The 14,506-nt window shown below is 46.6% G+C and overlaps 1 protein-coding gene across 2 annotated transcripts in view; it reads right to left on the bottom strand.

Annotated features, from left to right (window-relative positions):
* armh1 (armadillo like helical domain containing 1) overlaps positions 1 to 14,506 on the bottom strand; it is a 64,427-nt gene that overhangs the window by 26,658 nt on the left and 23,263 nt on the right. For both annotated transcript variants that reach the window (XM_085982982.1, XM_085982983.1), the window contains exon 6: positions 342 to 461. In XM_085982982.1, coding sequence (XP_085839108.1) covers positions 342 to 461 — 120 coding nt within the window. The remainder of the gene's footprint in view (positions 1 to 341; positions 462 to 14,506) is intronic.

Below are 14,506 nucleotides of genomic sequence, written 5' to 3'. Positions count from 1 at the left end.
GTGAACGGTTACATTCAATAGTTCCCTTAAAGGTAGACGGGTACATACACTACAGACACCATTCACACCTTTGATCGCTGTGATTATCTCTCTGCCGAGGTGTGATAAATGGCAGTTGGAAACATTACCTGTAAACATCTGACATGGTTCTCTGACTACATAAGCTGTGTCTTTATGCATTTCTCCACTTCACCTGACGAAGGAGCAGTGCTCCGAAAGCTTGTGATTTCAAATAAAGCTGTTGGACTATAACCTGGTGTTGTGTGACTTCTTACATTTGATTTGATAGGACTCAATACTTTAGAGTTACACCTGGGGGTCTTTGCATTGTTCTTTCTTACCATCAAGAATTTTTGGTCGATTCTTTATGTTGCCCATTGATGGATTAAGACGTGCAACAATTCCTTCTAGCAAAGCATGTCGTACTTCATAATTCAGGAGTATCTTGATCAATTCAATCCCTAAAGAACAGTAATTATTACATATAATACAAGAACATCTTAATTTTTTTTTTACAATAGCAAAATACTGCGGATGCGGGAAATAGTCATAGAGTTATACAGTACAGAAAGAGGCCCATCGTGTCCGTGCCGGCCATCAAGTCCTGTCTATTCTAATCCCATTTTCTAGCACTTGGTCTGTAGCCTTGAATGCTATGGCATTTCAAGTGCTCATCTAAATGCTTCTTGAATGTTGTGAGGGTTCCTGCCTCTACCACCCTTTCAGGCAGTGAGTTCCAGATTCCAACCACCCTCTGGGTGAAAAAGTTTTCCCTCAAATCCCCTCTAAACCTCCTGCCCCTTACCTTGAAACTATGCCCCCTGGTTATTGACCCCTCTACTAAGGGGAAAAGTTCTTTTCTATCTACCCTATCTATGCCCCTCATAATTTTGTGCACCTCAATCAGGTCCCCCCTCAGCCTTCTCTGCTCTAAGGAAAACAACCCCAGCCTGTCCAGTCTCTCTTCATAGCTGAAGCGCTCCAGCCCAGGTAACATCCTGGTGAATCTCCTCTGCACCCTCTCCAATGCAATCACATCCTTCCTATAGTGTGGCGACCAGAACTGCACACAGTATTCCAGCTGTGGCCTAACTAACGTTTTGTACAGCTCCATCATAACCTCCCTGCTCTTATATTCTATGCCTCGGCTAATGAAGACAAGTATCCCATATGCCTTTTTAACCACCTTATCCACCTGTCCTGCTGCCTTCAGGGATCTATGTACATGCACACCAAGGTCCCTCTGATCCTCTGTCCTTCCTGGGGTCCTACCATTCATTGTGCATTCCCTTGCCTTGTTAGTCCTCCCAAAATGCATCACCTCACACTTTTCAGGGTTAAATTCCATTTGCCACTGTTCTGCCCATCTGAGCAATCCGTCTATATCGTCCTGTAGCCTGAGGCTTCCCTCCTCGCTATTTACCACTCCACCAATTTTCGTGTCATCTGCGAACTTATTGATCATACCTCCTACATTCATATCTAAATCATTCATGTACACTACAAACAGCAAAAGACCCAGCACCGATCCCTGCGGTACACCACTGGACACAGGCTTCCAGTCACAAAAACAACCTTCGACCATTACCCTCTGCCTCCTGCCACTAAGCCAATTTTGGATCCAATGTGCCAAATTGCCCTGGATCCCATGGGCTCTTACCTTCTTGACCAGTCTCTCATGCGGGACTTTATCAAAAGCCTTACTGAAGTCCATGTAGACTACATCAACTGCACTACCCTCATCCACACACCTAGTCACCCCCTCGAAAAATTCAATCAAATTGGTTAGACATGATCTCCCCCTAACAAAGCCATGCTAACTATCCTTGATTAATCCTTGCCTCTCCAATTGGAGACTAATCTGTCCCTCAGAATTTTTTCCAATGATTTCCCTACCATTGATGTTAGGCTCACTGGCCTGTAATTCCCTGGTTTATCCCTACTACTCTTCTTGAATAATGGTACTACGTTAGCTGTTCTCCAGTCCTCTGGCACCCCCCTGTGGCCAGAGAGGTTCTGAAAATGTGTGTCAGAGCCCCTGCAATCTCCTCCCTTGCCTCACACAGCAGCCTGGGATACATCTCGTCTGGGCCTGGGGATTTATCCACTTTTAAGCCTGCTAAAACCGCTAGTACCTCCTCCATCTCAATACTAATTTGTTCAAGTATCTCACAATCCCCCTGCCTGATTTCTATGCCTACATCGTCCTTCTCCATAGTGAACACAGATGCAAAATATTCATTTAAAACCTCACCTACATCTTCCGGCTCTACACACAGATTGCCACTTTGGTCCCTAATGGGCCCTACTCTTTCCCTGGTTAACAACAGAAAAAGCTGGAAAAACTCAGCAGGCCAGGCAACATCCGTGGAGAGAGAAACAGAGTTAACGTTTCAGGTCGAAACCCTTCTTCAGAACTTCTTCTTTCCCTGGTTATCCTCTTGCCCTTAATATATTTATAAAACACCTTGGGATTTCCCTTTATTTTGCCCGCCAGTGTTTTTTCATGCCCCCTCTTCGCTCTCCTAATTTCTTTTTTAAGTACCCCCCTGCACTTTCTATACTCCTCTAGGGCTTCCACTGTTTTTAGTCCTTTGCATCTGCCAAAAGCCTCCCTTTTTTTCCTAATCCATTCTTGTATATCTCTTGACATCCAGGGTTCCCTGGGCTTGTTGGTCCCACCCTTGACCTTTACGGGAATATGTTGGCGTTGTACTCTCTCTATTTCCTTTCTGAGAGACTCCCACTTCTCTGATGTGGATTTTCCTACAAGTAGCTGATCCCAGTCCACTTTGGCCAGATCCTGCCTTATCATATTAAAATCAGCCTTCCCCCAATTTAGAACCTTTATTTCGGGTCCATCTTTGTCCTTTTCCATGACTACCTTAAATCTCACCGAATTATGGTCACTGTCACCAAAATGCTCTCCTACTGACACTTCTACCGCTTGCCCAGCTACATTCCCTAGAATTAGGTCCAGTACTGCCCCCTCTCTTGTAGGACTTTCTACATGCTGGCTCAAAAAGCTCTCCTGGATGCACTTTAAGAATTCCACACCCTCTAAGCCTTTCACACTCTGACTATCCCAGTTAATATTGGGGAAGTTGAAATCCCCTACTATTATTACACTATTATTTCTACACTTCTCTGAGATTTGCTTACATATCTGTTCCTCTATCTCCCCCTGCCTGTTTGGGGGCCTATAGTACACTCCCAGCAAAGTGCTTGCCCCCTTTTTGTTTTTAAGTTCTACCCATATGGCCTCATTAGAGAAACCTGCTAAGATATCATCCCTCCTTACAGCAGTAATTGACACCTTGATTAATATTGCAACACCCCCTCCTCTTTTACACCCCCCTCTGTCTCGCCTGAAGATTCTATACCCCGGAATATTGAGCTGCCAGTCCTGCCCCTCCCTCAACCATGTCTCTGTGATAGCAACAATATCATACTCCCATGTGTTCATCAACACCGTCAATTCATCTGCAAAAAAAAAAAATGGCGGCGCGCATGGACGCAGCGGCTTTGTCTCTCCCGAGACTGAGCGTTTTTACCCTATTTCTGAGTCTCTTCTGGACTCTGCTGATACGGGAATTGAGGGCAGACCTACTGTACAGCCGGCAGACGCTCCTCGACATCGGGGCCGACTGCGTGCGGCTCACACTCGGCGCTGTCGATCCGCCTCCCGACATCGCCCGACCCCTGGGACCAGCGTGGCGTCCTTCCCCAGCCGGAAGTCGGCACAGACCGCGCAGAGAACGCAAGCAGAAGCGGGGTAAGAGGGCCGGAATCCAAAATAGGCTGAAGAGGGCCCCACACAAACCCTCCCTCCCAAGTATTTTCCTGGCCAACGTCAGGTCACTAGAAAATAAAATGGATGAGATCAAACTTGATCTCTCCTCACAGAAAAGGACAAAGGAATGCTGCGCCATGATCTTCACAGAGACCTGGTTGAACAACGGCATCCCTGACACCACCATCCAGCTAGAAGGACGCACGGTCTTCTGCGCCGACAGAACTGCAGACTCCGGTAAGAGGAAGGGAGGCGGTTTGTGCATTTACACTAACAATGCCTGGTGCACTAACACGGACATAATCGATAGATCCTGTTCGGCTGATTTGGAATTCCTCATGGTAAGGTGCAGACCCTTCTACCTGCCTCGGGAATTCACGGCTGTTATCATCACTGCGGTCTACATCCCACCACACGCTAATGCCAAACTAGCACTGAAGGACCTCTACAGGGCCATCAGCGAACAACAAATTGCGCACCCAGACGGAGCTTTTATCGTCGCGGGGGACTTCAATCACATAAACCTAAAATCTGTACTACCGAAATTCCACCAGAATGTTTCCTGCCCCACAAGAGGGGAGAACACACTGGATCAAGTCTACACGAGCATTGTAGATGCTTATAAGGCCATTCCCTGCCCCCACCTTGGGAAGTCTGACCACCTCTCCCTGTTTCTAGCCCCGGCATACAAACCGCTCATCAAAAGAGTGAGAACATCAGTGAGATCAGTGAAAGTATGGCCAGAGGGGGCAATCTCGGAGCTTCAGGATTGCTTCGAACGCACTGATTGGGGCATGTTTGCCCATAATGACATCGAGGAATACGCATCCACAGTGCTATTCTACATTAACAGTTGCGTCGAGGTCGTCACGACCCATAAAAATATCAGGACATACCCCAACCAGAAACCCTGGATGAACGGAGAGGTCCGCTCGCTGTTGAAAGCACGCGACGCAGCATTTAAATCTGGCGACGCGGCGGCTTACAGTGCAGCTAGGACCAACCTAAAAAAGGGTATCAGGACTGCCAAAAGGAAACAGACACTGCAGATAGAGGATCATTTCCACAACAACTCGGACCCCCGGCGCATGTGGCAAGGCATCCAGTCCATCACTGACTACAAGAGCAAAAACACCAGCCCCCCGGTTAGCGATGCCTCCCTTCCGGAGGAGCTTAACAACTTCTACGCTTGCTTCGACAGGGACAACAGGGAGCCGGCTACCAAAGCCTTGCCACCCCCGGAAGACCAGGTGCTCACTCTGTCGACCTCCGACTTAAGGGGTGTTCTACGCGGAGTGAACACACGAAAGGCTGCTGGACCGGATAGCATCCCTGGACGGGTACTCAAGGAATGTGCTGATCAGCTGGCTGATGTCTTCACCGCCATCTTCAATCTGTCATTGGCCCAGGCAGTAGTCCCTACATGCTTCAAGACCGCTACCATTATTCCTGTGCCAAAGCAAACGGCTGTGACATGCCTGAACGACTATCGACCTGTCGCACTCACACCCATCATAATGAAATGTTTCGAGAGACTGGTCCTGGCTCACATCAAAGCCAGTGTTCCCGCCTCTCTTGACCAACACCAGTTTGCCTATCGTGCAAACAGATCAACGGAGGATGCAATCACAACTGCTCTACACTCTGCACTGAATCACTTAAATGGTAAAGAGACCTACATCAGAATGCTGTTCATAGACTACAGCTCAGCATTCAACACTATCGTCCCCAACAAGCTGGCCACCAAACTCCACACTCTTGGCCTGAACACTTCCCTCTGCAACTGGACCCTGGACTTCCTAACAAACAGACCCCAGTCTGTCAAATTAGGTAACCACACCTCCCCCCGCCTGACCCTGAACACGGGGGCCCCACAAGGATGTGTGCTGAGCCCCCTCCTCTACTCCCTCTTCACCCACGACTGTGTGGCTGTTCATGGTTCCAACACCATCATCAAGTTTGCGGATGATACCACGGTAGTAGGCCAGATCACCAACAACGATGAGTCAGCCTACAGGGAGGAGGTCCAGCATCTCGTGAAGTGGTGCGCCGATAACAACCTGGCCCTTAACATCAAGAAAACCAAAGAAATCATTGTGGACTTCAGGAAGTCTAAAGGCGGAAGTCACACCCCCATCCACACCCATGGGGCTGTGGTGGAAAGGGTGGACAGCTTTAAGTTCCTCGGAGTCCACATCACGGAAGACCTCTCCTGGTCCCTCAATACCTCCTCTCTGGTGAAGAAGGCCCAGCAGCGCCTATATTTCCTAAGGAGGCTGAAGGGATGTAACCTGTCACCCCTGATCCTCTCTAACTTTTACAGCTGCACAATAGAGAGCATCCTGACGAACTGTATCACAGTATGGTTTGGCAGCTGTAGCTACTATGACCGGAAAGCCCTGCAGCGGGTAGTCAAAACTGCCCAACGCATTACCGGCACCCGGCTACCGACCATAGAGCACATATACCAGAAACGCTGTTTACGGAGGTCACGGACAATCATCAAAGACCCTACCCACCCCAGCCACAGTCTGTTCGCCCTCCTGCCATCTGGGAGACGCTACAGATGCATTCGCACCCGAACGACCAGATTTAGGAACAGCTTCTTTCCCAGGGCTGTCATCCTACTGAACTCCACAAATAAACTCTAAAGCCTGCACATCTGCCAATGCACTTTATTATGGTTATGTTTATGTTAATGTATTACAAGCCAAATGAATAAACATAGAAACTAGGAGCAGGAGTAGGCCATTCGGCCCTTCGAGCCTGCTCCGCCATTCAACGAGATCATGGCTGATCATCCAAACCCTTAGCACCCGGTCCCTACACCGACAGCCATCCCACCCAAGCCCTATCCCCGTAACCCCGCGTATTTAATCCCCCCTAACACTAAGGGCCAATTTTTATCATGGCCAATCAACCTAACCCGCACATCTTTGGACTGTTGAATGTTTAAATGTTTAAATGTCTTAGTCTAAATGTACACTCTCGGGAGCCGCAAGCCTACATTTCGTTGTACTGCACTTGTGCACTAACAATGACAATAAAGTTGATTATTATTATTATTATTATTATTACTCGCAAGACTCCTTGCATTAAAATAAATGCTATCCAGCCTTGCCATACTCCCTTGTGCCGTTACATATTTGCTCTGCCTTCCAAGCTGACTTGTTTTTTCCTCTATATTTGGCTGTGCATCACCTCCTACTATAGCTCCACTCCGTATCCCATCCCCCTGCCAAGTTAGTTTAAACCCCCCCACCCCCAACAGTACTAGCAAACCTCCCCGCAAGGATGTTGGTCCCGTTCTGGTTCAGGTCAGTGACAGTCTTGGAAACAATGGCTTGATGTTTGATAGTGGGGTCATGGTCCAGGGGGAGGTAGGAGGAGGTGTCAAAGAGTTGGCGTTCAGCCTCTGCACGGTAGAGGTTGGTTTGCCAAACAACAACAGCACCACCCTTGTCAGCAGGTTTAATGACAATGTTAGGGTTGGATCGGAGAGAACGGAGTGCTGCAAGTTCAGAGGGAGGTAGGTTGGAGTGAGTGAGAGGAGCAGAGAAATTGAGATGGCCGATGTCACGCCAGCAGTTAGCAATGAAAAGATCTAGAGAGGGTAATTTTTTTTTTACACTGATTCATTGATCTCCTGTGGCATTGTGACAAAATTGGATTTTTGTCTGCTGAATTTTTAATTTGTATTCTTTATTGCTGGAGAGAGCATGTGAAGGATTAAAAACCCACAGGAACACAGGGTATTGCTCAAAGAAAAAGCTACAAGCTCAGAGACCATACAGGGTACTGCAGCAGACTTCACAAAATGGAGAGAAAGCACAACAGTGAGTTTAATTTGCTAATAAAGTTAAATGGCCCCAGGTTTTACACTGCATGACAAGTTTGCACATTCTCCCCGTGTTTGCGTGGGTTTCCTCCGGGTGCTCCGGTTTCCTCCCACAGTCCAAAGATGTGCGAGTTAGGTTGATTGGCTATGATAAAATTGACCCTTAGTGTCAGGGGGATTAAATACGTGGGGTTACGGGGATAGGGTGGGATATGTGTAGGGGTTACAGGGATCGGGTGGGATATGTGTCGGTGCAGGCTCGATGGGCCGAAATGGCCTCTATCTGCACTGTGGGGTTTCTGTGATTCTGTGTGATTGGCTATACATTTAACATTGATAAAGGAAATGCAGCCTTTTGTTTCAATATAACTTTAAAGGTGTTTAGATTATATTTCTGTGGCAAGGCTGAATCTCTGAGAGAGTGGGGACAAAATTGGACCTTGTTTTTCCCGTTTCTTGGACGCAAAACAGGGGCCAAAATTTCCAATTTTGCAGGGCTATGTCCTGCGCTCCAAGGGCACCTGAAATTCATCCGACGCCATATTGGCTTGAGTGATATTCAGGTGTGCCATTAAACAGCCATTAGGCCGCTTGCATATGCTAGTGAAGGGTCTAACGTCTGTTTAAGGACCCTTCTCCAAAACTGGTGAGAAAGTTCTGGTTCCTTTTGGCTGGAGGCCACCAATAGAAAATTTTTCTTTTTAACTTGCCTTAATATGGAGCGCAGAGGAGCAGGAGTGTTCCTCCTGGGCCCACAGTACTACTGTGGGTTGCTGCCGACACGCACTTGCTCCCTTCCGTTCGCCCCCCACCCTTTACCTGTTGCCAGCGACGCAGGAAACCGGTAAGCTGCCTCAGCAGGCTCAACAGGCGTTAGCAGCTCACCAGAATTATTCAGATCAGGTCCAATTTCGGATGAGTTTTAGGCCTCTGGCTTCTGGTGCGCACAGCGAGTGCACCGACCATTTCAGCTCAAAAAGGGGCCTAAACAAATGTCTCCTCCAGGGTGCCTGCTGCTTAGCCAGCAGAAAATTTCTGTATTTAAGCTTCTGCTGGTCAGCAGAGCAGCTTGGCCATTTTGAAGCTTATGCACATTTCACAATGTAATAAGCGAGCATTTGTTTTAAAGGCTATGTATAGATAGAAAGTGAGTGGCGCATTTATTATTTTATGCATTAAGCATTAATAGTGGTGTACTGTATTATACAGTATATTGTCCATTGACCCATTTTATTTAAATAAACCATCCAGGACAAAGCAGCCCGCTTGTTTAGCAACCCATCCACTGTGAGGGAATAAGCCATGTTTCAGAAAGATACACCATAATATGAACAGAATGCTGATATTATTAATACATGATATACTGGGTTTAAAAGTCTGGAAAGCCTCGGCGAAACAGGGTGCAAACAGAAAACAGGCTCCTGAGAAAAAGATCAGTTGATAACAAAGTAGTAAACAAGCTTTGAAATGGGAATTAGTTAAAAATACTAAAACAATGAAAGATTGAAGCAAACCATTGGTGCTTCCGAAAGGTCTACGGTTTGCAACCAACACAATGAAAAGGCCCAGTTTAAGGTGTTACAAACTAACACGTAAAACAGAAACACAAACATTAAAAGAGGCAAATGCCTTTGAAAAGATGACATCAAGTAAAAGAAACACCTGCTGGTCAAATAGTTTTTATGTTAAACTTGGAAGACAGGAAACACGTTTAAATATGCAACCAATTGAGATAGTTAGAAATGCATGAACCACCCTAGTTGAAGTGTCTTTAATTTATTCATATAGTAAATATGATACCAACAAGAAAACTTTGAAGATATGACTTCACTAGATACACCAAGCAATTACATTGTGTTTGTATTGAACTTGTAGCAGCACTGAGTCACAATGTCTGCTAAAACCAGTAAAGCCAATATTAAGAATTGAATGAAAGCATTTTGTAAGAATGACATCAAATAAAGAATACTGTCATATTGTTTTTATGATGGTTTTTGAAACACCTAAAGGTAGAGACATAATTATGCATGCAATAGTTGAATTGATAGTAAGATAGAAAGCCTTCAAACAGAGGTCTCAATAAAGACAATTAGCTGACATCAGCAGAGAACTTCAAAGAAGAAACCACTGTCAAAAGGGTATAAAAATAAGACATTTTTAACAGAAAGGCAGAACTCGCTGAACGGGCAAAGCGTTTCTCAACTCTTCAGAGGCAGCTCTGTAAGTCTTTAACTATGAGTCACAGGAAATCAAAGTAATTGATTTTGATGGATAATCTAGATTTAGAAATAAGTAAGAAATAAGAAATGTAACGAAGTAAAGATTTGAAAATAAGGATCTCTGAGAAATGTAGAAATGTAACAAAGTAAAGATTTGAGAATAAGGATCTCTGAGAAATAAGAAATGTAAGCTATCTGTATTTTGAATTGTTAATGTTGCAACTGATTCAACAGCTGTTAATTGAATGTCGGCTCTTAAATAAAACTATATATTTTTAGAATTGTCTCAAAGAGTAAATCTGTATAAACTCGCAAACCCAATTTCTGTACACTCTTTTGTAAGGAGTTGCAGAATTCTGGGGAAGTATTCCGGACTCTCATAATATCCGGAAGGTTACAGTCTAGTTAAACTTATTAAAAGTGCTATCTGGAGGACGGTAACATCTTCAGTCATTCCTTTCCTTTAGGGAGAGAGAGCCTGAACATTTAGACCCATATAAGCTGACATAATAAAACTCACTACGCACTTGGTTTGAGTATAAAGCAAGGCTTTAATCAACTTGTTTCAAAACATGGACGTCTAGTTATCTTTCACTAGTTCCTGTTTACACAACGTCCTGGGAAAGCTGGGCCCACGCCCGAGTATTTATACTCCTTGGACGGCGCCACCAGCTGGCCGTCCAGTGTTATTTCATGTGTCTTTCTTCATGGATCATAAGATTCATAACATTCTTCCTCCCTAAAGATTTGGAAGTCCGATGACTTCCTTTTAACGGATTAGCCGGACCACGAATAGCCGCAGTCTTTTAGCTCTTCACTTGTGGCTGGAAGGCACGTCTCCCCGGACCGTGTTTGGGTCCCTGGGTCGCTTGATCCGTACTGGTAGGTCGACAGGGCCCGTGTCGCCTTGATCGACCTGAGGGAGACTGGGGAGATTGTGACTCCGGGTGCGGGTCCCCACAGGCGCAGAGCTGGCTTCATTTTGTTTGATAGCCGGGGATTGACTGGCGTCCTGGCTTCGGGTGGCCATCCCATGGGGAGCGCTCGGCTCCCTGAGTTGATCCGGTGGAGTAGCCGGCAGATCTCTTGATGTCCCAGGTACGGCGTCATCCTCAAAGGCGCGCAGAGTGCCGGCATCATTACCGTGGGACCCTCCATCACTTAGGTCTGTGGGACCGGTTGGACAGGGAGCCAGATCTCTGAGCGATACGGTGGACTCCCGGCCATCAGCGTACCGCACGTGCGCGTAAGTTGGATTAACGTCCGTTAACTCCACCTTGTCGACGAGGGGATCGTTTTTGGCAGGTTGGACGAATCTTCGGAGCAGCACGGGGCCGGGAGCTGCCAACCATGACGGTAGGGACATCCCATGTGTGGAGCGACGCTGGAACCTGAAGAATTGCTCTTGAGGCGTGACGTTGGTGAACGTGGAAAGAAGAGACCTGATGGAATGCAACGCGTCAGGGAGCACAGTTTCCCACTGCTGGTCTGGTAGGTTGCGTGACCTCAGTGCAAGACAAACAGCATTCGAAATGATAGCGTTGTATCTCTCAACCTGTCCGTTACCGATGGGATGATACGGTGTCGTTTTACTTGTGGCGATTCCCCGTTGGGAAAGATAACTTTTGAGTTCGCTTGACATGAAGGTGGGACCCCGATCAGAGTGGATGAAATTGGCTGTACCACAAAGGGAAAAGACTTGATCGAGGCATTTGATCACTGTGGAAGTAAGCATATTGGGAAAGGGGAAAGCAAAAGGAAAGCGTGAATATTCGTCCACCATAGTAAGTAAGTAGGTGTTTCGCGTTGCGGAAGGCAATGGCCCTTTAAAGTCAATGCTGAGTTGCTGCATAGGCTGCATAGCGTGTATGAGCGAGCCATCCGATGGACGGAAGAATTGCATTTTTAATTCTGCACAAATTCTACAGGAGGAGCATGTTCTTTTCACATCTTCCGTAGAAAATGGGAGATTTTTAGATCGCACAAAGTGCAGCATACATGTAACGCCAGGATGGCATAAGTCAGTGTGACGATCCGCAAGAGTCGAAGTTGACATAGAAGAGCAGAATGCCCGCGTGAGGGTATCCGGGGCCACATTCTCTTTGCTGGGTCGATAATGTATGGTGTATCCAAAGGCGGCCAATTCCATCCTCCAGAGTTGTATTTTGTTATTCTTGATCTTAGTGCGTTTCCGGTTATCCAGCATAAAGGCCACGGAGCGCTGATCAGTTATAAGTGTGAAATGGCGACGAGCGAGAAAATGACTCCACTGACGTACAGCTTCGATGATAGCCGTAGCCTCCTTCTTGACAGGAGGATAATGGAGCTCGCTATCCTGCAAAGTTCTGGACAGAAATGCAATGGGTCGACCACCTTGATTCAAGGTAGTTGAGATCGCCACCTCCGATTCATCGCACTCGACCACAAAAGGGAGATTTTCATCAATGGAGCGAAGCTTGGCTTTTTCCAGTTGTCACTTGAGGAGGTTGAAAGCTGAAATAGCCGTTGCCTCTAATGGAAATGACTTTGCGTGAAGCAGGGGCTGGATCTTGTTGGAGAAGTGGGGTATCCACTTCGCATAATAGGTGAACATGCCGAGTGCCCGACGAAGACAGCCGAGATTCATAGGGGGAGGGAGCTCCTGAAGCGGACGAAGTCACTCCAGGTCCGGTTTGATGACACCGTTGCCCACCCAGTAGCCAAGGATGTTGACTGATGGTACGGATTTCACAGATTTGGACTCATTTAAGGTTAAGTTGCGACAATGGAGAACGTCAAAAAATTTCTGGAGGTTGGCATCATGCTCCTTTTGGTTATGACCAGCAATGGTGATATAATCCAGGTATGGAAAAGTGTCCGTTAAGTTCTCCTGTTTGACTAGGGTATCCATTGCCCATTGAAAGACGGCCACCCCATTGGTGACCCCAAATGGAAGGCGACAAAACTGGTAAAGCCGACCACTGGCCTCAAAGGCTGTATACTTTTTGTCAGAGTCCATTAACGGTACTTGATGGTATGCGCTCTTTAAATCAAAAGTTGAAAATACCTTGTAGTTGGCAAGGTTATTGACCATGTCATCGATGTGTGGTAGTGGGTAGGCATCCAGGTCGGTATACTGGTTAATAGTTTGCGAGTTATCGATGCAAAGACATTTCTTGTGTTGCTTCAAAGGATTTTTAACAACGACGACTTGAGCCCGCCAGGGAGATGAACATGGCTCAATGATACCGTCAGCTAGAAGGCGAGATATCTCTGCCTCGATAAAGGATAGATCATCTTGGCTGAAACGTCGTGATTTAGTGGCTATGGGCTTACATCGGGGGGAAAGATTGGCAAACAAGGAGGGCTCGTCGAGCGAAGCCGCCAAAAGCGCACAAAACGGTACTTTGAAAATAGTAAGCTCCGGCTTTGACCCTCCAAACTCGAAAGTGAATCTTTTGTGTTGTTTCTGGAAATCCTGAGCCAGGAGCACATCACTGCATAGGTTTTTGAGCACCCCGAGCCGGGTGGAGACATAAGTGCGGCCATTGAGAATAAGGCCGACAAGACAAAAGCCAGAAGAATTGGTGGTCAGTGTCATCAGAGCCATTGCAATTTCCCTGTCCGAGGGGTAAATACGCAGTTTTAACTTACTGACGGCCTGCTCACTAATGAAGCTGTCAGAGCTGCATGAGTCGATTAGTGCGCTCAGAATGTGTCCATTTACCGAAACCTTCGTGGCTGCATGGGACAGACTTTGGGGAAAAACAGCTGTAATGGGAGAAGGGGCAATTTTACCCTTGACAGCTGTAACCTTAGTAATGGTTCTTGGAGGAGGAGCAGTTTCATAGATAGCAGCTGTAAAACTAACAGGAGCTCTTGACCGGTATACCTTAGAAAAGTGGCCTTTCTTGCTGCAATGATTGCAGGTTGCGTTACGAGCAGGACAAAATTTCCTATAATGGAACGCAGCTCCACAAAAGAAACACTTCCTTCCAGATTGCCAAGATGCCGCTAGGGCAGGGTCGTCATCAGTGAAGGCTTCTAGGGTAGGGTTGTCATCAGCCAGGTTGGAGTCATCATCCGTGAGGGCTTCCGCCCGAGGCCTATCGAAGGAGTCACTAAAAGTGATAGTGGCAGCCCATGCAAAAGATGAAAGATAGGTATCTGCATTCCTCTTTGCTAAGTCCAGAGAACATGCCTGGTCATAGGCAGCCTGTAACTTGAGGGTTTTATTCCCCAACAGACGCTGATTTATGAAGGGAGACGCAATCCCATTAATAAAGGAATTACGAATTAACTCTTCCTGGTACTGCTCAGCTGTAACAGCTTTAAGATTACAATCCTTGCTGAGCCTGCGAAGTTTCTGAAGGAATTCGTCAAGTGATTCCCCGGGTTGTTGTCGGGTTGTAGCCAGTAGATGCTGAGCAAAAATTTTGTTTGGGGTCTTGACATATAGCTGCTGTAGTATTTGGATAGCGGCGTCATAGTCTACACAGTCTTCGATATAGTCAAACACATGAGGGGATACATAATTAGCAAGCATTCGTAACTTATTAGGAACATTCTCACCACACTCCTCAAGGAAGTTGCTAAAGGTACGATACCAGTGTTTCCGTACCTTAGCAGCTGTAAGTGAATTCGGGGCATAAGAACATAAGAAATAGGAGCAGGAGT

The sequence above is a fragment of the Somniosus microcephalus genome, chromosome 3 (genome assembly GCF_052327205.1).
Source record: "Somniosus microcephalus isolate GS21.2 chromosome 3, FLI_Smic_1.0, whole genome shotgun sequence".
Classification (NCBI taxonomy): domain Eukaryota; kingdom Metazoa; phylum Chordata; class Chondrichthyes; order Squaliformes; family Somniosidae; genus Somniosus; species Somniosus microcephalus.
The sequence above is the reverse complement of the archived record's forward strand: the minus strand, read 5'-3'. Positions and strand labels throughout refer to the sequence as shown.